The sequence below is a fragment of the Oncorhynchus kisutch genome, linkage group LG15 (genome assembly GCF_002021735.2).
Source record: "Oncorhynchus kisutch isolate 150728-3 linkage group LG15, Okis_V2, whole genome shotgun sequence".
NCBI lineage: Eukaryota > Metazoa > Chordata > Actinopteri > Salmoniformes > Salmonidae > Oncorhynchus > Oncorhynchus kisutch.
The window spans coordinates 59,861,804-59,886,441 of NC_034188.2; the positions used below are offsets into that span (position 1 = coordinate 59,861,804).

Consider the following 24,638-nt stretch of genomic DNA (forward strand, 5'->3'; position numbering starts at 1 on the left):
TATAGCTTCACGTTTCGGTTGTTTGTTTTTTTGTTTTGCTGAGTTCCGGTTGAATTAAAAACATGAACTCTACTCACTTGCTGCGCCTTAGACTCATCTTTATAACGAACGTGACACTCTGGGCTTGATTGCTATGCCTGAATGTTGAAGCCCCACCTCATAATTTGCATAGGGAAGAATAAATGCATAAATACATTAAGAAATAAAAGTTGGCAAAAATAAAGAAATGGGGACAGAAAAAAATACAGAAATTAATAATTAGGAAGATGCATATTTTGGCAAAATAAGTAAATGCAAAATAACTAATCAAATTGTGTTTTTATTGATTTTCTGTGTACATTTATTTTTACATTTACATGCATATATATTTATTTAATTATGCATTCATTTATTTTTGATTTTGGCCTTGTTTCTATGTATTATAGTGAAATTAATTTCATTCAATATATGGGGTGATATATTCTGACTATGAATGTCCCGCTGTAGCAATCACCATTGTATTGAATGGTCTAAAATAAAACATGTTATTTTCAGACACTGATCTATTTTGTAGTGATGGGCGTTCCGGCTCTTTTCAGTGAGCCGGCTCATTCAGCTCAGCTCACCAAAAAGAGACTTCTCTTTTGGCTCCCAAACGGCTCTTTAAAAAAAAAAAAAGTTTTTTAAATTTTTTCAAGTCAAACAGTTTGCGATAGTTTACTGATTGGTGTTAAAACAATTCTAATCAAATGAAATCATACTCTACCTTAACTAACTTACTGACTTTATTGTCCCCATGGGGAAATTTTGTTGCAGTGTCATGTACACATTTTAAAGTGCCTCTTAAATACAAAACAAAATTGACAATACAACTTTAGTGGTTACGCACCAATAAAAATAATAGTAAGAAATAAAACATTAAATATAAAAGAAGAAAAGACTAGCCTGCTGGCCTTACGAAGTCAATGGGAACAATCGCCTGAGCTATTTTAGGAGGGATATCACACCTGGCACAAATGATTGTCTCGTTCTGTTTCTCCTGTATTTAAAAATGCATTGGTTTGTTATGAAAAAGAATGCTATTAAACATTTGCATTTAAAGTGTAACTTAATGTATATAAACAAAGTGCATATAAATGTAACAATTCAAAACAAATACAATCTGAACAACATAAGAAATAAATTATGTGCAAAACTGCAGCATCCCACTTAAAACATTAAACTGGTCCCTCTTTTCTCTCCTTTTATGCCATGTTATAACCAGCAGCACACAGAAATGCTGACCATATTTCGCTTTTATGAGAGATTTGCATTCATAAATGCCTCACTTTCAAGGGGCTGATGTGGTTTCTTCTCTCAGTAATTATTTGTCCCGTTTTCAAGAAGACCCTCTGAAGGAACGGATGTGGCCACGATGCAAAGTCTCTCTGTCATGACTTTAGTAAGCCTTGGGTAGACAGAGGCCTTGTTCTTCCATCAGCTCAGAGGGCTCCTCCAAATAGGATCCATTATGGCATCTGCTGAGGGATTCATTCGTGCTACATCCCCAGTTGCTCTTTCATCAAACAGCATCCAAACAGCAGATGTTTGTGGCACTACTGCTGGTGCTTCTGCTCCATCTGTTCCCTCTTCTTCCTGTTGCCCTGGTGCCTGAGCCAGCTGACTGCTGGGGCTGTCCCTCCCTCTTCTTCCTGTCACCCTGGTGCCTGAGCCAGCTGACTGCTGGGGCTGTCCCTCCCTCTTCTTCCTGTCGCCCTGGTGCCTAAGCCAGCTGACTGCTGGGGCTGTCCCTCCCTCTTCTTCCTGTCGCCCTGGTGCCTGAGCCAGCTGACTGCTGGGGCTGTCCCTCCCTCTTCTTCCTGTCGCCTTGGTGCCTGAGCCAGCTGACTGCTGGGGCTATTCCTTCCTGCTGCTGAGGTTATTCTTTGAAGAGTCTCATCAATCGCTCTGGCATCACTGAAGGCTAACTTCTTAAACCTGGGGTCAAGTGCAGCGGTTTCTGTTAGCACGTGATTATATTCCATTCTGTGGAACTTTCTGTCCATTGATCAGCATAGGGTGCCCATCAACTCTGTGGTTACATTTGCTTCTCTCTGGTGGCTGGCTGTGATTCGCTGCAGACCCTTACACAGGAGTATCATTTTTGAGGCTGTCACATAGCTGAAAAGAGAGAACAGTAACTTATTAGTTCAGGTTCATGTTTTGTCTACTGATACTACATTCTCATCTAATGCTTGTATACATATATAATACTGGATTAAATAATGATGTAGTAATAACTACTTACTGTACCTCTCTCCACTGATCTCCACAGTGACCTGCTCAAAGGGTTCCAGGACTCTGCACACCTCCTCCACCACCTCCCATTCCTCTGGGGTCAGAGCATCAACAGGTGCATTGACAATGGCCAGGGTAGAGATGATGGCATCCTTTGACTGAAGAAATTGCTTCAACATATAAAATGTTGAATTCCACCTTGTAGTGCAGTCTTGTTTAGGCCTCAGCTCAGGCATCCCCATCTGGCGTTGTATAAACTTTAGTTTTTCAGCATCTACTGTGCTCCTGTGGAAGTATTCCACAGCTGCTTTCACTTTGTCCACAGTGGGCTTCATCACCTTCAGAGCATCTCTTACAATCAGGTTGATTGTGTGAGCAAGACATGGATGATGGGCCCATTTAAACATTTTCATGGCTTTGGTTGTTAGCTGCATTGTCGCTAACACAACAGACCACTTTTCCACTTGCCGTTCTCTGGCCACTCTCAACAGTTCCTCTACCAAGTTCTCTGAGGTGTGTCTGTCGCTGAACTCAAAGCAGTCCAGAAGACAGCTAGATATCGAAAAATCTTCAATGAAGTGACATGTAACCGACATGTAAGAAGTGGTTACCCTTGATGTCCAGCAGTCAGTGGTAAGGCAAACTGCAGTAGCTTTTTGGACTCTTTCCCGCACTGAAGCCTGTGTGCTCTCGTACAGTTGTGGAATTTTGAAAGGGTTTTCCTGCTTGGAATTGTGTACATTGGATTTAGACTATTGCTATAATTTCTAAAACCTCTCTCCTTCACGATCTAAAATGGCTGGAAATCGGTGGCAATCATTTTAGCCAATGCAATATGAATTTGGCCCGGTTTTGCTACAGACAGACTTTGGCATAAACTGATCCATAGATGACTGCATTGCCTACTTCACTGAGTGGATACATCTCCACGTGTGGAGGTGCTGGCTCCACCACTATCACTAGCAGGCCCTTAAGTTTCTCAATGCACAAGGTCCTCTACTCCGACAATTAATCCACACATAAAATGGCCAACCGAATCGTTTCTAGTCATCTCTCCTCCTTCCTGAACTTTTTCATATTTGAACTTATATGGTGATTGGCATCTACACTTTTACCATGACTACCGGCAAAACATTTCGTCTTTCAATCACCCATGTGGGTATAACCAATGAGGAGATGGCACGTGGGTACCTGCTTCTATAAACCAATGAGGAGATGGGAGAGGCAGGCTAGGAATGACTTCTATTTTAGCCCTTGGCAACGCAGACGCTCGTTGGCGCCGCCAGCAGTGTTTCTACATATATTTTGCAAGGCTCTCGCACTCAACGTTTCAGGTCTGGTCAGCATGTTAGTGTGTGACTGTGAGTGAGTTGGCTCGGCCCTCCCTCACGCATCTTTGGTTCATTGGTTGACACTGCATGTCTGATTGATAGGAACAGCAGGTGAGGCTGATAGTCTGAGCAGAAAGTCAGAACGAATGTGTGCGCTTGAGCATTTAGGCCTATACTATTATATATTTAGTTCGTCCTTTGAATTAGTTAATTCTATTCATTTAAATATTTTGATTATTCATATCTTAATTTTAAATAGTTTGGGCTCTTCTGATATGCGAGCCGGCTCCAAACGTTCACCGACAAGAGCTGGCTCTTAGAGCCGACTCGTTCGCGAACGATCCATCACTACTTTTGCGCTCCTTACTGCTGCGCTCAACCCGAGGCGAGTCACGTGGAGCAGTACGTCATTTGACTATCTGCGCGCTATTAACCTTTTCCCTTCCATTCCAAAACACAGACGAAGATGGCGGAAGAGCGACAGAAGCTTTTGGACGAGGAAGGGGGTATCTCTTCTTCAGGTCCCAGAAATGAAAGCGGACCGGTCAAACCGATGTCCGCGCTCTGTGACCCGAGACGACTGCTTCATCGCATTTTCGTCCTGCTTTTTATGTGCTTTCTCGGATTCGGTGAGCAGTGCGGTTCCATCAACTCTTTGGAGAAAGTTTAGGCTTCATTCAGCTGTCAGACTAATTGCTTTTGGATATCAGACTTCGTTGAATCGTTGTTAGTTTGGTTATCTTTTCACCACGCCGTAGCCTTTTATGACCGTATCAATCAAATCAGAGCGGGTTTAGAATGTAGTGGCACCTCGATGTACCAAACACAATGTATCAATTCTACCCACTAACAGCGTTACTTTGTTTCAGGAAGTTACTTCTGTTACGATAACCCCGCTGCTTTGCAGACTCAAGTCATACAGGTGAGGAAGGAGGACTGAAGTTTCCTTCTGACACATGCAGAACTTTGGGGTCATGACACCGTCATGCCACCCTGTCGTCATTGTAGTGTAGACTACTGTATGTCAGAGCCTTCCTCCGATGCTTCAATATAGAAAATAACTTCACAAAATGTTTTGTTATTGTAAGTCTATGGCCCATTGTAATTATATGTGTAAATCTGACTCTTCATGACGATGTTGTAAACTTGCAGATAAGTGAAACAAAGCAATGTGTCGTCTGGTGTTCTGTCGGCACTAACAAGGAACTGGCTCATTAGAACTAGCATAGGTACGTTTCTCTATCGCTGTACTCAAAGATTTTCTAAAACTGCAAAAAGACCAATAGGTCATAGTTAGTGTATGGTTGGTCCATGCACTCAGAGTTCATATTTGTGTTTTCCTGCTTTTATGTTTTACTTTTTCTAGTAATTTGGGCTTCCAATGCACTGACATTCTCTGTCCTCTCTGGTCTGCACCAGGACATGAAGCTCAACACATCCATGTTCATGCAGCTCTATGCCTGGTACTCCTGGCCCAACGTGGTGCTCTGTTTCCTGGGGGGCTTCCTGCTCGACAGGGTCTTTGGCATCAGGTAGGACTACAGGTTACTAATGAAACATTACTGTACTAGCACATCATCCCTACATGGAATAGTTGTTTATTGCCTTCCAAGGACAACAGCTTTGTACAGGCGCAGACATGGTATTTAACCTCTTGCCTCCAGTGACAACCTGGTTACAGTCACACAACTCATGCATAGTGCTGCTCAGAGCAAAAACTGTGTAAAATTCGTAGATACGGTGAGGTTTACACAATAGGGACCTTGTACGTCACATTTATATAATATGACAAGGGATTCTGTAATCACTCTGGTGCAGATTCCTGTTGGAGGTGTGTTTTCCCCCACACTCTCCTCCATGGACAATACAGCCCGTCTACCCACTAATATGGGTAGTGTTTGTCTTCCAGTGCTCTAGTAGGAAATCTCTAGTCTCACCATAAACCTCTGACAACAAAAGATGCTGAGGTAATTGTGTGTGTGGATTAATCTGAATCTATGATGAACTAGGGCAGTCATCTCCAGCAACACAAGGAGAGATAACATTGTGATGAACATGTTCATATTCACTTCATATAATCCCTAATTTAGTTTCTGTCACTGTGCTTCTCCTATCCTGTTAGGCTAGGAACGATAATCTTCGCCTTGTTTGTCTGCGTTGGACAGGTAGGTAAACACCACATGATGGAGATGTATTTGAGAGCTGCTCTACTTCAAAATATGTAGTACAAATTCAATTGGTTTATTTCCAGTGGTGTAATGTACTTGTATAAAAATACTTTAAAGTACAGAAGTAGTTTTTTGGAGTATCTGTACTTTTTACACGACTGTTCAGACATTTGGGCCTCCCACTCTATTCTGGTTAGAGCCAGTTTGCGCTGTTCTTTGAAGGGAGTAGTACACACCTTTGTACGAGATCTTTAGTTTCTTGGCAATTTCTCACATGGAATAGACATTTCTGACTGAGTTTCAGAAGAAAGGTCTTTGTTTCTGGCCATTTTGAACCTGTAATCGAATCCACAAATGCTGAACCCCAGATACTCAACTAGTCTAAAGAATGCCAGTTTTATTGCTTCTTTAATCAGGACAACAGTTTTCAGCAGTGCTAACATAATTGCAAAAGGGTTTTCTAATGATCAATTAGCCTTTTAAAATGATAAACTTGGATTAGCTAATACAACGTGCCACTGGAACACAGGAGTGATGGTTGCTGATAATGGGCCTCTTTGTGCCTATGTAGATATTCCATAAAATAAATCTGCCATTTCCAGCTACAATAGTCATTTACAACATTAACAATGTCTACACTGTATTTCTGATCAATTTTATGTTATTTTAATGGACAACATTTATTTTCTTTCAAAATTAAGGACATTTCTAAGTGACCCCAAACCTGAACTATTGTGTGTGTGAACACAGTTGAAGTCGGAAGTTTACTTACACTTAGGTTGGGTTCATTAAGAATTGTTTTTCAACCACTCCACAATTTTCTTGTTAACAAACTATAGTTTTGGCAAGTCGTTTAGGACATCTACTTTGTGCATGACACAAGTAATTTTTCCAACAATCACTTCTAATTCACTGTATCACAATTCCAGGGGTCAGAGGTTTACATGCACAAAGTTTTTTTCTTTTTTTCCCATTATTTTGAAAATTTGAATTTTTACCCCTTTTTCTCCCCAATTTCGTGGTATCCAATTGTTGTAGTAGCTACTATCTTGTCTCATCGCTACAACTCCCATATGGGCTCGGGAGAGACTAAGGTTGAAAGTCATGCGTCCTCCGATAGACAACCCAACCAGCCGTACTGCTTCTTAACACAGCGCGCATCCAACCCGGAAGCCAGCCGCACCAATGTGTCGGAGGGTGCACCTGGCAACCTTGGTTAGCGCGCACTGGCGCTGCAATACAGCGCCCTTAACCACTGCGCCACCCGGGAGGCCTACATGCACTAAGTTGACTGTGCCTTTTAAACAGCTTGGAAAATTCCAGAAAATTATGTCTTGGCTTTAGAAGCTTTTGTTAGGCTAATTGACTTCATTTGAGTCCATTGGAGGTGTACCTGTGGATCTATTTCAAGGCCTACCTTCAAATTCAATGTCTTGTTGCTTGACATCATGGGAAAAAACAAAAGACATCAGGTAAGACCTCAGAAAAAAATGTAGACCTCCACAAATCTGGTTCATCCTTGGGAGAAATGTTAATGCCTGAAGGTACCACGTTCATCTGTACAAATATTATTATGCAAGTATAAACACCATGGGACCACGCAGAGATGAACGTATCTTGGTGCGAAAAGTGCAAATCAATCCCAGAACAACAGCAAAGGACCTTGTGAAGATGCTGAAGGAAACAGGTACAAAAGTATCTAAATCCACAGTAAAACGAGCCCTGTATAGACATAGGCTGCTCAGCAAGGAAGAAGCCACTGCTCCAAAACCGCCATAAAGAAGCCAGACTACTGTTTGCAACTGCACATGGGGACAAATATCATACTTTTTGGAGAAATGTCCTCTGGTCTGATGAAACAAAAATAGAACTGTTTGGCCATAATGACCATTGTTATGTTTGGAGGGAAAAAGGGGATGCTTGCAAGCCGAAGAACATCATCCCAACCGTGAAGCACAGGGGTGGCAGCATCATGTTGTGGGGGTGCTTTGCTGCAGGAGGGACTGGTGAACTTCACAAAATAGATGGCTTCATGAGGATGGAAAATTATGTGGATATATTGAAGCAATATCTCAAGACATCAGTCAAGAAGTTGAATCTTTGTCGCAAATGGATCTTCCAAATGGGCAATAACCCCAAGCATACTTCCAAAGTTGTGGCAAAATGGCTTAAGGACAACAAAGTCAAGGTATTGGAGTGGCCATCACAAAACCCTGACCTCAATCCTATAGAGAACTTGTGGGCAGAACTGAAAAAGCATGTGTGAGCAAGAAGGCCTACAAACCTGACTCAGATACACCAGCTCTGTCAGGAGGAACGGGCCAAAATTCACCCAACTTATTGTGGGAAGCTTGTGGAAGGCTACCTGAAATGTTTGACCCAAGTTAAACAATTTAAAGGCAATGCTACCAAATACTAATTGATTGTATGTAAACTTCTGACCCACTGGGAATGTGATGAAAGAAAAAAGCTGAAATAAATCACACTACTATTATTGACATTTCACTTTCTTAAAATCAAATGGTGATCCTAACTGACCTTATACAGGGAATTGTTACTAGGATTACATTTCAGGAATTGTGAAACTGAGTTTAAATGTATTTGGCTAAGGTGTATGTAAACTTCTGATTTCAGCTGTACATACATTCAAATTGTGCCGTCTGGTTTGCTTAATATAAGGAATATGATGTAGAACTTTTACTTGTAAATTTTACTCAAGTATGACAATTGTACTTCTTCCTGCGCTGTACTTAAGTACATTTAAAACCAGCTACTTTTTTACTCACGTAGTATTTTACTGGGGGACTTTTGCTTGAGTCATTTTCTATTAACTTCTTATGGCCAAAAGCCAGGGAAAATGCAGCGTGGCAAATTCAAATAAAATGATAACAATCAAACCTTCATTAAATCACACATGTAAGATAGTAAATTAAAGCTACACTCGTTGTGAATCCAGCCAACATGTCAGATTTTTAAAAAGGCTTTTCGGTGAAAGCATAAGACGCTATTATCTGATGATAGCACAGCAGTAAACAGAGGGTAGCATATTTCAACCCTGCAGGCGCTACACAAAACGCAGAAAAAAAGAAAAAAAAACATGCCTTACCTCTGACGAGCTTTTTTTGTTGGCACTCCAATATGTCCCATGAACATCACAATTGGTCCTTTTATTCGATTAATTCCGTCCATATATATCCAAAATGTCCATTTATTTGACGCGTTTGATCCAGAAAAAAAACATCTTCCAAATTGCGCAACGTCACTACAAAATATTTTAAAAGTTGCCTGTAAACTTTGTCAAAACATTTCAAACTGCTTTTGTAATAAAACTTTAGGTATTTAAAAAAAATGTTAATCAATCAAATTGAAGACGGATTTATCTGTGTTCAATACAGGAAGACAACAAACCAAGCTACTTTTTAAGTCTTGCGCAACTCTCAGCAGTGTTACGCAGTTCCTAGATGGCCATACTTCTTCATTGCACAAAGGAATAACCTCAACCAAATTCCAAAGACTGGTGACATCCAGTGGAAGCGGTAGGAACTGAAAACAAGTTCCTAAGAAATATTGTTTCCCAATGAGAACCTGAACGGTTAGTCCTGAGTTTTGCCTGCTACATAAGTTCTGTTATACTCAGACATGATTCAAACAGTTTTAGAAACTTCAGTGTTTTCTATCCAAATCTACTAATAATATCCATATCTTATATTCTTGGCATGAGTAGCAGGAAGTTGAAATTGGGCATGCTATTTATCCGAAAGTGAACATGCTGCCCCCTATACCTTAAGATAAGCTATCTTTACTTTTCAGCGTGCCTGCTGTTTTTTTTCCCACCACTGTGTATTTCCACAGGTTATAGTTGCTGTTGGGGCACTTCTAGATCTATTCTGGTTAATGGAGATCGGACGCTTTGTGTTTGGGTAAGATTCTTTTTAGAGCTTGTCCTTGCTACAGCTCCAAGCCACTTCTCTCCCTAACTAAGTGCTCTCTCTGGGTAGGATCGGCGGTGAGTCCCTGGCGGTGGCCCAGAACACCTATGCAGTGAACTGGTTCAAAGGGAAGGAACTCAACCTGGTGTTTGGTCTTCAGCTCAGCATGGCCAGGCTGGTAAGAACACGCTGGAATCTATGTATTACACTGTATATAAATACAGAAGCAAATACTTAAGGCATTATTTATGTGGCTGATCAGGGAGTGTTGGGCTGTCTCCTCTCCCTCAGGGTAGCACGGTCAACATGAACATCATGGGCTCGGTGTACAACCGTGTGGCTGACCTGGTCGGCTCGACAGGACACACCACTCTGGGAGTCTCACTCATGATCGGTGAGTTAAGTGTGTGTGTTGGTGATGCGTGGGTCAGCTGTTTGTTCACCCGCCTGCAACTGATAACCCATCCGCAACCACCCGACCTATATCTGCTAAAGAGAAAATCTGAGGCCCCCACCTGACCCTTACCCGCAAATATCCAGAATGCGCTGTGCAGTTCGTTTTTTCTTTTCTTCTTAAGCAATTTATTGAACCATTACATTTCTCTTGAGCATTTAAAAAGGCTTGCGCCTATTGAACAGTAGCCTATTATTTTACTAAAACAAAATGTGAAACTGTGAATGGACATCTTGTTGGCAGACTGCCTGTCTGGGCTAACATACCGGTATATGAATTATTTGGGAAAAAAATAAAGAAATATATATCATGAAAAAATAGGTTTAGAAAATAAATAGATTATAACACACAAGTTTAGAAAATCTAAGTACCAACTGTCCAGTTATGAGGGTATAATTGTGTACTCGGTCTTGCTTTCTTTTGCAGCACTGTTAAGAAATGGAATAGGGTCCACTGTGCCAGGTTTCAAGTTGCGCCTGGATTCAACAACGCGCCCAGCAGTGCTGAAGATGCGTTCACTCGATGTGCTTGATACCGGAATGCAGAGAATTCTCTTTGCAAGAGTCCGGAGTTGAGCTGCTTCTCCCAGAAAGCAAACAAACTTTCCCTAACACAATCCGCCAGGGAAAAGTGAGTGCTCTGGATTTCGTCGATCTCTTCGGCTTCTGTCTTGTCCTCCCGCTCCATCAAGTTAAATCTTGGTCTATTTATGGAGTAGTTACTTGTGCTTCCAACTGTAATGTCAATATTTTTCAATACATTATTTGGCTATTAGGCCATGAGGCATGGTGACACAATTTAGCAAGTAATAGGTCTATGAATATCCATAACCTACTAGTTTAGACTTACCTAATGATTCAGGCCTATAGCAGTCTAAATCATAAAAAAACCTAATGAGAATAGATTTATTATTATTATATGTTATCTTGGATGAAATCCTCTGTCCGTGGTGCTGCAACTCCATCAGCGTCGACACAAGGCACCGTGGCTGGACAGGTCCGTGGTGCTGAAACTTTACTGGCTCTGTCAGTCTCCTGGCTTGGTCGTACATAGTGACTCGTTCTTCGTTGAGGTGCATCTTCAATGTTTTGAATTTTGGGCACAGGAATGTGGCGAGTTTCCGAGTGGGAGTGAGCAGCATCTTCACGGTGAGGACCTTTGATGCCCGCGCGTAGAGCGGATGCCCGCGCGTAGGCTCAGTGTTGTTTTAGTTTGTAAAACCAGAGCATCACCAAATGGAGAGCGGGGTACTTCCCTCCTTCTAGCTCTAAAAATGCTGCCTTGAAGACTGACAGGAAGTCTGAGTACTCAGCTCATCCTGGTAAATGCCCTTAATTCAACCCAGTTGGTTTCTGTCCTTGAGCAATTGCCGTATTTCTGTTTTATGGCTTGCTGACCGACTTCAGCATGTCGGCCTTCAAACTCCACGCTGGTGATGACGACAACTTTTCAGTTGCCAATCGTCGGTCCAAAAATGGCGCGTAAGCACGGTGTCTGCTCTTCTCTTGAAATCATCCGTCCACATGTCTTTGGTGATGGCAACGCCACCGTCATCTAAAGTGTTTTTGATTGATTTCAGACAGTGTAGCCTTCTCTGTTGCAGCCTGTTTGGCTCTTTCACACACTGTCTCTTCTGTGCGGGATCATAGAGTTGGTGGTGACCGCTCTATAACAGGCTCCAATGTTAATGAGTCCCTGCGCCATGAAGGTGAAGCCCTTTCCCGAAAACAATGTCCACACAAACATCAACGAACTCGTATGTCACCTGCGGTGGTACCTTTTTGCTGTCAGAGTACATGTAAGATGAGCTGGGCTTGGGGCTGGAGACCTGACCTGCTGGTACGTGGTTTGGCTGGTTGGGCCTGCTCTGTCTGCAGGTATGACGGGCCATATTTGAAGTCTTGTGACTGTCCAATTTGTATAGTGCCTCAATCATCACACAGGCTGCACTGCTATCATCCTCTTTTACCAATTCAACAAATCTTTCCCAAACCTGGCTTTTCTGGCCCTCCCTTTTCCTTAATTTCACCTCGTTTCTGCAGCTTTTCTCTTATTGAATTCAACTCCGACACGGTCCTTTTTGCCTCAGTGGATTGATGTTACAGTTTTCTGCCCAAGTTCCCAAAAGCATTTTGGAGATTGGCACATGTATTTGGCATGCACACCATTAGGCCCTATATCTTAGGCTTAGGCACTAATGCCAGATACAAAATATGAATCTCAATGTGGCCTATAGATAGGAACAACAATATTTATGGATTTTTATAATGAATTGTTTCTCTTTATTCAACCCGCCTGCCCTTCATCCACACCATATTTCATGACCCTACACCCCCCCCCCCCCCAATATAACCATAGGGACTGCGGGTTGTGAGTCAACCCTCGCATCCATAGCGTGTGTGTATTTTATTAGGATCCCCATTAGCTGTTGCTTAAGCAGCAGTTACACTTCCTGGCGTCCACATTAAACTTCACATAATATAGAACCACACATTGTGTGTGTGTGTGTGTGTGTGTGCGTGTGAGAGATGCGTGTCCACATTTGATCAGGAGGAGAGTGAGCTAGATTTCCAGGCCTGCTGTCTACATTGAGCCTCAGGTTACATATCTCTCTCCAGCTGCATCACCATACCATTTCTATCACAAATGCTCTCTAAACTCAGACGTGATAGAGGGATGGACTTTTAAAAAAGGGGGGAGACTAAGAAACTGAGACTGAGGAAAAAAGGTGAAAAATTAAGCCTGTGAGATGGGTCTAATATATCCATACCCTACTGTTAGTTCAAACCAAAACCTACCTACTTTAGCCACATCCTGTACTTATTGAAATTTCACCTGGTTAAGAGAATATTTGATGGACCACAGACCCCTCTGCTGTAGAGGGGGGATATGTGAAAGAGTTCGAGAGGCAAATCAAAAAAGAATTGGTCACACACGTGTTTAGCAGATGTTATTGCAGGTGTAGCGAAATCCTTGTGTTTCTAGCTCCAACAGTGCAGTAATATCTAACAATTTCACAACAATATACACAAATCCAAATTAAAGGAATGGAATTAAGATGATATAAATATTTGTACGAGCAATGTCGGAACGGCATAGAACACAGTATATACATATGAGATGAGTAATGCAAAATATGTAAACATTATTAAAATGATGTGTTACCTTTATTAAAGTGGCCAGTGATTTCAAGGCTATGTAAATAGCTCAGCCTGCTGGTGAGTCCCTGATCCACCTCTACGCAGACGACACCATTCTGTATACTTCCGGCCCTTCTTTGGACACTGTGTTAACAACCCTCCAGGCAAGCTTCAATGCCATACAACTCTCCTTCCGTGGCCTCCAATTGCTCTTAAATACAAGTAAAACTAAATGCATGCTCTTCAACCGATCGCTACCTGCACCTACCCGCCTGTCCAACATCACTACTCTGGACGGCTCTGACTTAGAATACGTGGACAACTACAAATACTTAGGTGTCTGGTTAGACTGTAAACTCTCCTTCCAGACCCATATCAAACATCTCCAATCCAAAGTTAAATCTAGAATTGGCTTCCTATTTCGCAACAAAGCATCCTTCACTCATGCTGCCAAACATACCCTTGTAAAACTGACCATCCTACCAATCCTCGACTTTGGCGATGTCATTTACAAAATAGCCTCCAATACCCTACTCAACAAATTGGATGCAGTCTATCACAGTGCAATCCGTTTTATCACCAAAGCCCCATATACTACCCACCATTGCGACCTGTACGCTCTCGTTGGCTGGCCCTCGCTTCATACTCGTCGCCAAACCCACTGGCTCCATGTCATCTACAAGACCCTGCTAGGTAAAGTCCCCCCTTATCTCAGCTCGCTGGTCACCATAGCATCTCCCACCTGTAGCACACGCTCCAGCAGGTATATCTCTCTAGTCACCCCCAAGACCAATTCTTTCTTTGGCCGCCTCTCCTTCCAGTTCTCTGCTGCCAATGACTGGAACGAACTACAAAAATCTCTGAAACTGGAAACACTTATCTCCCTCACTAGCTTTAAGCACCAACTGTCAGAGCAGCTCACAGATTACTGCACCTGTACATAGCCCACCTAAAATTTAGCCCAAACAACTACCTCTTTCCCAACTGTATTTAATTTTTATTTATTTATTTATTTTGCTCCTTTGCACCCCATTATTTTTTTATTTCTACTTTGCACATTCTTCCATTGCAAAACTACCATTCCAGTATTTTACTTGCTATATTGTATTTACTTTGCCATCATGGCCTTTTTTTGCCTTTACCTCCCTTCTCACCTCATTTGCTCACATTGTATATAGACTTGTTTATACTGCATTATTGACTGTATGTTTGTTTTTACTCCATGTGTAACTCTGTGTCGTTTTATCTGTCGAACTGCTTTGCTTTATCTTGGCCAGGTCGCAATTGTAAATGAGAACTTGTTCTCAACTTGCCTACCTGGTTAAATAAAGGTAAAATAAAAATAAATAAATAAATAAAATAGGGCAGCAGCCTCTAAGGTGCTACTGATGGCTTTTTAACAGTCTGACGGCCTTGAGATGGAAGCTGTGTTTCAGTCTCTCGGTCTCAGCTTTGATGTTTTCATTCTCTCGGTCCCAACAATCGACCACCTCCAAGAAATTGAAAGCATTCCGGCAACAGCTCTCGACACTAAATCCAAAGTAAAACTTTGAGCTACTTTGTTATCTAATTACTGTAACTGTTGGGCCTAAGGAAGCAGATATTAAAAAAACCATGAGCTGGCGCACACCCAGAATAATAGTTTGTGTGGAGGTGCTGACTAACGGCAAATAAACTATCAAAATAAAGTCGCACTCTCCATGTATAATCTCCCAGGAATTGAATGGGTATTTACCAATGTCTCGGCATCACTGTGCCTTCCTAAGGAAGCAGCCATGTTTATTTAGACTAAACTAGACGGGGCTTTACAGATCCTTCCCAGGCTCTTCTCTTGAGGACTTACCCTGTGGTGCTGCTGTGGGTTCATGAGACACACCTACCTGTTCATAGCTGATGATTTCCTGTCTCTCTCTCCCTTATCCCCTCACCCTTTCTCTCTCTTGCTCTCTCCATCTCTCTTCTTCTTCTCCTTCTCCAGCTGGGGCGACCTGTATATTCTCTCTGGTTTGTGCTCTAGTGTTGGGCTACCTGGACAAGCGAGCCGAGAGGATCCTCAACAAGGAACAGGGAGGGACTGGTGAGTTAACACGCATCTGACGCGGTCACAGAGTGCCGTGTTCCAATCAGAGCTGAATAACACCGGGTAATGACATTGACAGGGATGACGGTCATTATCTATGGTTATCATGTCCACTGAATTCTGACAGCGTTAGTGTGAGGAGGGAGGTGATGGAGGGTAGGTTCCTTCTACTAATCTGTTACCTCTCACCATTAGCCAATCTTATTTTGCCTTGATGAATTTAGTTGATTTAACCTGTTGTGGCTGCAATCCCGATACCGGGATCGATATGACAACTACCAGTGAAAATAGGGCGCCAAAATTCAAACCACAAATCTCATAATTACAATTCCTAAAACATACGTGTCTTATATCATTTAAAATCTATTTGTTGTTAATCCCACCAAAGTGTCCGATTTCAAATAGGCTTTTCAGCGAAAGCACTACAAACCATTATGTTAGGTCTCCACCAAACCACAATAAGCACAGCCATTTTCCAGCAAAATATAGCCTTCACAAAAACCAGAAAAATATCAAATTAATCACTAACCTTGAATTATCTTCATCAGATGACACAATACATGCATGTTTTGTTTGATAAAGTTCATATTTATATAAAAAAAAAAGTTAGATTCACTAGTTCCAAAAACATCAAGTGATTTTGCATAGCCACATCATTCAACAGAAATACTCATCATAAATGTAGATGATAATATAGTTGTACACGTGGAATTATAGATATACCTCTCCTTAATGCAACCGCTGTGTCAGATTTTAAATAAACTTTACGGGAAAAGAAATGCATGCAATAATCTGAGACTGCTCTCAATTTAAAAACACCACAGCCACAAAGATGGCGTCAACATAAACAAGAAATTACATGATAAATATTCCCTTACCTTTGATCTACATCAGAAAGCACTCCAGGAATCCCAGGTCCACAATTGTTTTTGTTCGAAAATGTCCGTTATTTATGTCCAAATACCTTCTTTTGTTAGAGCGTTTGGTATACATATCCAAACGCTAATTCTGGTCAGCGTTATATCGGACAAACTTAAAAGTGATATTACCGGTCGAAGAAACATGTCAAACTAAGTACAGAATCAATCATTAGGATGTTTTTAACATATAGCTTCAATAAAGTTCCAACCGGAGTATTCCTTCTGGTCTTCGTGAGCCATGGAACGCAAGTGACTACCATGAGGAAAAAGTGGGATCACAAAATGGCTGCTTGATGGACAGCTGATATATTCTGCTCTCATTCATTCCCACAACAACATAGAAGCCTCATTATAATTTCTATTGATGGTTGACATCTAGTGGAACTCCTAGGTAGTGCAACATTCATATCTCAAGGGGATTTCATTGGGGACTCTGGTGAATACATACAAGTTCAGATTTCTGACTTCCTGTTTTGATTTCAACTCAGGATTTTGCATGCCAATATGAGTTCTGTTATACTCACAGACCTAATTCAAACAGTTTTAGAAACTTCAGAGTGTTTTCTATCCAATACTTAGCAACTATGACTGAGGAGCAGGTCATTTGATATGGGCACCTTTTCATCCAAGCTACTCAATACTGCCCCTGCAGCCATAAAAAGTTAAGTAGTTCTTTATCCACCTGGGAAATCTCCAACTCCCAATTGTGTTGAGTGTAATCTTGTTGTCAGAATTGATCATTGTGAAGGTAGCCTGTGTTTCCCTTGGCTGGCTCTAGTGTGACCGGAGCTGATGCCAGTGGTCGTAGTACTACTTCCTGTGGGTTATTGACTGGCTGTTGTCATACCTCTTTCCCAAAGTGATGCTTTAGCCAAGACTGGTTCTGTGTGTTGAACATGTGTTCTGTGTGTGTAGGGGAAGTGATCAAGCTGACGGATGTGAAGGACTTCCCCTTCCCACTGTGGCTCATCTTCATCATCTGTGTGGGCTACTACGTGGCCATCTTCCCCTTCATCGGATTGGGACAGTGAGTAGCACACGAACCATCACTCATCATGTCTTATCAGCCAAAACCATCGCCAATATGGCCTGCTTTTTATCACAAGCCCGTCCCCTCGTTCAAGCGCGTCCCCTCGAACAGAATGTCTCTTCTCCGTCATGTAAAATACCTCGGAAACATTATCTTTAGTTACTCTTTTAGAATATAATCTTTAATTCCATTTCTCCCTTGCTGATTAAAACATGTATTAACAGTTGGTGAACATGTAATCTAATCCTTTGAGTGGGTAGGAAAGATAAAGGGACTGAGACCTGAAATAGCCGTGTTAAATTACAATAGCTGTGTCTGATCAATAGACAGACGTACTATTCTGCCCCGTAACAGTCTATCTCTTGGTATAAAAGAAAACCAATCCATAAGCAAAGAGAGAACAAAAGGGGAGAGAGAGATATGGGGGATGGTGGGAGGAGAGAGATGGGTGGGGGGAGCAGGGGGAAACGGGGGGGGGGGGGACTGGGGAGGAGAGAGATTTTTATTCTATAAACTACTGATAACATTTCTCCCAAATACCAAATAAAAATATTGTCTTTTAGAACTTTTATTTGCAGTAAAGGACAACTTGTTTAACAAAAAATATGCAGTTGTCAGACTTCCAATAATGCAATGAAAATACTTAGGAAGAGTTCAGAAATCAATATTTGGTGGAATAACCCTGATTTTCAAACACAGCTTTCATGTGTCTTGTCATGCTCTCCACCAGTCTTCCACATTGATGTTGGGTGACTTTATGTCACTGCTGGCGCAAACATTCAAGCAGCTGGGCTTTGTTTGATGGCTTGTGACCATCTATCTTCCTCTTGATCACATTCCAGAGGTTTTCAATGGGGTTCAGGTCTGGAGATTGGGCTGGCCATGACAGGGTCTTGATCTGGTGGTCCTCCATCCACACCTTGATTGACCTGGCTGTGTGGCGTGGAGCATTGTCCTGCTGGAAAAACCAATCCTCAGAGTTGGGGGACGTTGTCAGAGCAGAAGGAAGCATGTTTTCTTCCAGGACAACCTTGTACGTGGCTTGATTCATGAGTCCTTCAGGAAGACAAATCTGCCCGATTGCAGCCTTGCCAAAGCAACCCCAGATCATCACCAATCCTCCACCAAATTTCACAGTGGGTGCGAGACCTGGAGAGGCTTTCAAGCCACACTGTCTCACACCCAATTTGGTGGAGGATCAGTCTGATAACACTGCCTCTTTCTTTTCTTTTTTTTGACCAGTTGTCATTTTCTGCAAATAAATGTTCTAAATTAGAATATTTTTATTTGGAATTTGGGAGAAATGTTGTCAGTAGTTTTATAGAATAAATACAGTGGCGATGCCTGCTGAGCAAATAAATGTCAAATACAAATTGTCAGACTCAAGTCACCCAAGTCAGACTGTTCACTATGCTACAGCACGGCAAGCATTATCGGAGCGCCAAGTCTAGGACCAAAAGGCTCCTTAACAGCTCCTACCCACAAGCCATAAGACTGCTGAACAACTAATCAAATGGCCACCTGACTATCTTCTATTCCTCCCACCCCTTGTTTTTACACTGCTGCTACTCACTGTTTATTATCAATGCATAGTCACTAGGCGCTGCATCTTAGTGCAAGAAGCGTCACTGCAGTCCCTGGTTCGAATCCAGGCTGCATCACATCTGGCCATTATTGGGAGTCCCGTAGGGCGGCACAATTGGCCCAGCGTCTTCCGAGGTAGGCCGTCATTGTAAATAACAATTTGTTCTCAACTGACTTGCCTAGTTAAATAAAGGTAAGCAGCATAAAGAGTACATTTGGTCTGAGCTGTGAGGATTGCCAATAGGACAAGAGCAGGGATGTGCCTAATGTGGTGGTGGGATATGTTAGTGATCGTATGGACAGACTCTGGTCTGCTGTGACTGACTGTCCTCTCACCTCTGTCTGTCTTCCCCTTGCAGGGTTTTCTTCATTGAAAAGTTCAACTTCTCACCAGCTGAAGCAAGAGCAATCAACAGGTAATGCACAGCACTTCACCCCAGTCTGAGATGCTAGAGTAATTCAATAAGACGAGTGTTCCCATTTGGACGGAGTGAGGCCTGTGTTAGTTCTTCAAAATGAGGTTTGTTTTAGCCCTCCTGACCTCAGGCTAAGAACTGCCACAACACATTGTAACTATATGTTTCTCTATCCCCCTTCTAAACACTTTCTCATTTCCCTTTTCTCTTCCTTCTCCTCCTCCCTTCCTCTCCTCTCTCTCTCCGTATCCCTCTCTCCACCCTCTTCTTCTCTCCCAGTATTGTGTACATCATCTCGGCCCCAGCCTCTCCTGTGTTGGGCTTCATGGTGGACAGGATAGGGAAGAATGTAATCTGGGTGCTGTGTGCCGTTGTCACGACGCTCATAGCCCACATGATGCTCGCCTTCACCTTCTGGAACCCCTGGATCGCCATGGTGATGACCATTCTCCATTCGGTTACCGTTAGAATGGTACAGAGTGGTTCACAGCTAAATATGCCCTTAGGGACATTTAGTAGGATATTCACTAGACACCTGGTGTATGCAGTGATGAGCAACATTGGATCACTGGCTCCTTGAACACTCAATTTGTTTAGTCCTGCAAGACAAAGTCAGATTTTCAACGAATATATATATATTTATTTATATATGTATATGTGTATATGTGTGTGTGTGTGTGTGTGTGTGTGTGTGTGTGTAATTGTATTGTGACTGGGTAACCAGGTATAGTGAATGGTGTTGGTAACAGTGTTGATAACGGTACTGTGTATCTGTGTCCTCCAGTCCCTGTTGGGTTTGTCCTACTCCCTGCTGGCCTGTGCCCTGTGGCCCATGGTGGCCTTCATGGTGCCAGAGCATCAGCTGGGGACAGCCTATGGCTTGTAAGTATACTTGCTCCTACCCACCCCTTCTGTCTGACCAGAAAATGTCCTCATACCTACAGGCTTTTGCATTCTGGCACCATTATTTGTGCCTATGATGATACTGCTGCTGCTGTTGATGGTGGTGGTGGTGATGATGATATATGGCATTCCTACCTCCCAGCATGCAGTCCATCCAGAACCTGGGCCTGGCTCTGATCTCCATGGCAGCAGGATCTATTCTGGACAACAAGGGATACCTCTTCCTGGAGGTCTTCTTCAGCGCTTGTGTCTGCTGTGAGTAAAACTTTTATGTGTCTGTGTGTGTTGAGTCAACCAATAAATGTCTCTCTCTCTCTCTCAGTGGCACTGATCGCAGTAGTGATGCTGTACTTTGTTGATTGTCTACGAGGTAAGAGAGATGGGAGCGGGCCTCCTGCTCCCCTGACACCGTTACACCACCCACTGTGGAACGTGCCTTATGATATCGTCACTAACCATGCTCTTTGATATCCCTTTCCTGTTCTCTCTCCCCCACCCTTTCTCTTTCTGTTCTTCTCCCTCTGTTTCCTCTCCCTACCACTCTCTCCCCTCCTCTCTCTTCAGGAGGAGATCTGAACCTCTCAGCCTCTGCCCGGGCAAAACTTCTGAAGTGCTCCAATTCAGATTCAGAGTGAGTATCCATGACCTTTCACCCCCTCCCTCTCTTCCTCTCACACTCAATACACAAGAGCCACTGAACGTTAGGTTCTCAACCCACCTATAAGGAGAAAGGCAAGTTCCTATTATCAAACATCCAACTGGTGCTGGATTTTTTTTTAAGCATTCTTCACTAGAGTTCCCAACCTCTCACCTTATCTGAAGGCTCAGAGAAAGTTGTAAGAGAAACTCTACCATATATGATCCCAAGTGGGTTTGTTGAAAACATTTGAGAAAAGCCATTTCAGAGGTTTGTAGTTAACATTCTGAATGAACATGTGCAAGCTTAGTAGATCATATGACTGCTCTGGATTGAGTAAGATGTAGACTTTGTCTAGATAAAGAGTGTATTTGGTGCTCAATCTGCATAATGTTTTCATGTATTGTTTTCTTGCTCTGGCTCTCCTAACTCACATACACTGTTCCTGAACGCGGTCCGTGTGTGGGCTAACCTGTTTCTGCTCGGCCCAATACCTCTCCAACGTCTTCTCTCCTTCCCTCTGCCCTTGTTGACTTGCCCATGCAGATGTGAAAAACGGGATGAAGTTAAGGTTTCACTTATCAACAATTCAACAAGGGCAGTAGAGAAGGATTTATTTTCTAGTTGGCTTTTGGTGTGTGTGTGTGTGTGTGGCTGTACAGAGTACCCCAGACTAACGCATTGGCCCTGTGCTGTGTTGTTTTCCAGGTGAGCGGGCACACAGTCTTGGGCCACAGCTGTCAATCACCCCCTAGGGAGCCTACTGGCTCCTCCCATCTGCACACTGACCCATTCCTGCAATGTAACTGATCCCTCCCAACAACATACTGACCCATCACAGCTCAGATGCTGACCCCTCTGCTCTGACATCACATACTGACTCCTCCTCACTGACTCCTCCCTCCTGTGGCTGTGTGAGGGCTGGCTAATGACTGACTGGTGTTTGTGTGCATGCTTTGGAACCTCAAACCTCAGCACCAATCACACTTTAATGTCAGTAGAGTGGGGTACCAGAAAGCACTTTAAGCTGACTTTGAAAGGTTTTTAAATGTCTGTGGAACTAGGTCCCAGGCTGAGTGACTTTTACTTCAGGGATGTAAAGTTCTTCACCGATAATGTACGCCTGGATGTGTCTTATTGCTTAGTAAAATCATCTATGCTATAAGAGGTGAACGAACTGGTTCAATATTCTTAGAAAAAATCTTTAAAACCAGGGTGTTAGAAAGGACTTAATTGTCCATCAATGTTATATTATGCATGTTTTGTTAAATGTATATTGTTTGGAAAGGTCTTTACATTTTTACTTCAGGTTTTTGATCATCTGAAACAAACAGTTTGTGGGCTTAACTTTTAAACACCCACAAATGAATAATCTGTGTAATCATCATGAAGAAAATGTCAAACTGGCCACTGCAAAACCAACCCATCTCCTTTCCCGGCGTTTGCATACAGTGAGGTCATTCTCAATAGTAATCATATACGCATCATCTAGTTTGACAGATTTATGCTGGAGGATTTCAGAATCTGCATTGTGTTAAATTCTTTATAGCGCCCTTCCTTCATTAAATTCCTTTTCTCTTGGCTCGTCATATAGGCTCGTAAAACTTGACTCTCTGGCACACCATCAAGGCTAAGGCAGACCTTGTCAAAGTGATAAAGGAATTTAAAGGGGAAACATTTTTGATAGTATTCACCCAATGTATAATTACGTTCCATTTCTTAACTTTTAACTCAAATTTTGAATGCAGCAGTTTTTAGTGACCTTTATGAAAATGACCTGGCTTATGTGTAAGAAGAACTTTGAAGAAACCTAAAACATTGGGAAAGGGAGGACACCTAGTCAGTTATACAACTGAATGCAAATATGTCTTCTGCATTTAACCCAACCCCTCTGAATCAGAGGTGTGGGGGGCTGACTTGACATTGGCAATTGGGTGGAAACCCTCTTTGCTGTACAACTGAATGAAGGATAAGTGTTTTTCTTGCTGATGTTTATTGACCACTCTCAGGAAATTGCCAAGACACTTTCATGTGTTGAAAACCACTAAATCAAATAATAATTCTGTCAATCACTTTTGATGATAGTTGTTCTATTGTAATGAATTATCGCTTCAAATTCTTTAACCCTGAATCAGTTTTCTGCCGTACATCACGAGCTTTAAGTAAGTGGCTTGCCGTAGCATAGTATTAGGTCAAATATTGTGGTGGAGGAAGCCTATCCATATACCACTAAAGTTGTGATGGCTGTTTGTTTGTCTTTGTTAGATCCAGAATAGTCTGTGTAAATTGCAATGAGTGCTGTCTGTTTAGAGTTGATCTCTCTAACAGCTCTAAATAACATATGTGTTCTATTTGTACTACTGCCTAGAGCAAAGCTCTCCAACCCTGTTCCTGGAGAGAAATTCATATTTTATTTTTTGCAATAAAAAAATGACCTGAAACTACATGTACTTTTAGGCTATTTTAAATTTCCACAGTTAAATTTGTTGTTTAAAAAAATGACTGTTACATATGATGTTCACTGTGTTTGTTAAAGAACATTATCAGGCCATTGTGTCCTTGCCAGAACTGATTGTCATTCTGTCTGATCAAATGTACTTTTATATACTACAGTATTGTCTCAGGACGGCAAATAAACTTCTGTATTTTTACCATGATGATTACGCCACTCCCCATGCTGTCCTTGTAGAGTTGAAAGTTGTCAGAGGGTCAGTCAGCAGACTGGGGAAAAGCTGGCCAAACTCAGGCCCATGTCTGGTTTTGGCCTGTGCAACCGTTACCTGTCCAGACTAGGAGCTCAGGTACACACAAACACCGTATGCAGATGGATGCTAAATACCCTTCTACTTCCTCCAGCTCCCAGATCACTGCTGTACCCCCCCCCCCCCCCCAAAAGGTACTTTCAGGTGTTGACCTGACGTAGAACTGATAAGCTACTGCTGTACCCCCCCCCCCCCCCCCCCAAAAGGTACTTTCAGGTGTTGACCTGACGTAGAACTGATAAGCTACTGCTGTACCCCCCCCCCCCCCCCAAAAGGTACTTTCAGGTGTTGACCTGACGTAGAACTGATAAGCTACTGCTGTACCCCCCCCCCCCCCCCCCCCCAAAAGGTACTTTCAGGTGTTGACGTGACGTAGAACTGATAAGCTACTGCTGTACCCCCCCCCCCCCCCCAAAAGGTACTTTCAGGTGTTGACGTGACGTAGAACTGATAAGCTACTGCTGTACCCCCCCCCCCCCCCCCAAAAGGTACTTTCAGGTGTTGACCTGACGTAGAACTGATAAGCTACTGCTGTACCCCCCCCCCCCCCCCCCAAAAGGTACTTTCAGGTGTTGACCTGACGTAGAACTGATAAGCTACTGCTGTACCCCCCCCCCCCCCCCCCCCCAAAAGGTACTTTCAGGTGTTGACCTGACGTAGAACTGATAAGCTACTGCTGTACCCCCCCCCCCCCCCAAAAGGTACTTTCAGGTGTTGACCTGACGTAGAACTGATAAGCTACTGCTGTACCCCCCCCCCCCCCCCCCAAAAGGTACTTTCAGGTGTTGACGTGACGTAGAACTGATAAGCTACTGCTGTACCCCCCCCCCCCCCCCCAAAAGGTACTTTCAGGTGTTGACGTGACGTAGAACTGATAAGCTACTGCTGTACCCCCCCCCCCCCCCCCCAAAAGGTACTTTCAGGTGTTGACCTGACGTAGAACTGATAAGCTACTGCTGTACCCCCCCCCCCCCCCCCCCAAAAGGTACTTTCAGGTGTTGACGTGACGTAGAACTGATAAGCTACTG

General features: G+C 42.8%; 1 protein-coding gene across 3 annotated transcripts; it reads left to right on the top strand.

The window, feature by feature from the left end:
* The first annotated feature begins 3,524 nt into the window (after window positions 1-3,524).
* LOC109905612 (major facilitator superfamily domain-containing protein 1-like) lies at window positions 3,525-23,508 on the top strand. Of its 3 annotated transcripts, none has more exons than XM_031790678.1 (17): window positions 3,525-3,698; window positions 4,048-4,216; window positions 4,457-4,509; window positions 5,007-5,119; window positions 5,710-5,752; window positions 9,608-9,675; window positions 9,754-9,862; window positions 9,976-10,078; window positions 15,257-15,355; window positions 17,194-17,305; window positions 19,252-19,308; window positions 19,588-19,744; window positions 20,093-20,190; window positions 20,354-20,466; window positions 20,534-20,581; window positions 20,776-20,842; window positions 21,557-23,508. In XM_031790678.1, the coding sequence occupies exons 2-17, from the start codon at window positions 4,054-4,056 to the stop codon at window positions 21,558-21,560; spliced, it is 1,407 nt and encodes a 468-aa protein (XP_031646538.1). In that variant the 5' UTR covers window positions 3,525-3,698; window positions 4,048-4,053; the 3' UTR covers window positions 21,561-23,508. The 3 variants fall into 3 exon arrangements, 2 of the variants coding, with proteins under 2 accessions (XP_031646538.1, XP_031646539.1); XM_031790679.1 differs by lacking the exon at window positions 3,525-3,698 and adding an exon at window positions 4,740-4,816 and having other exon boundaries at window positions 4,044-4,216; XR_004203144.1 differs by lacking the exon at window positions 20,534-20,581.
* Window positions 23,509-24,638: the final 1,130 nt, after the last annotated feature.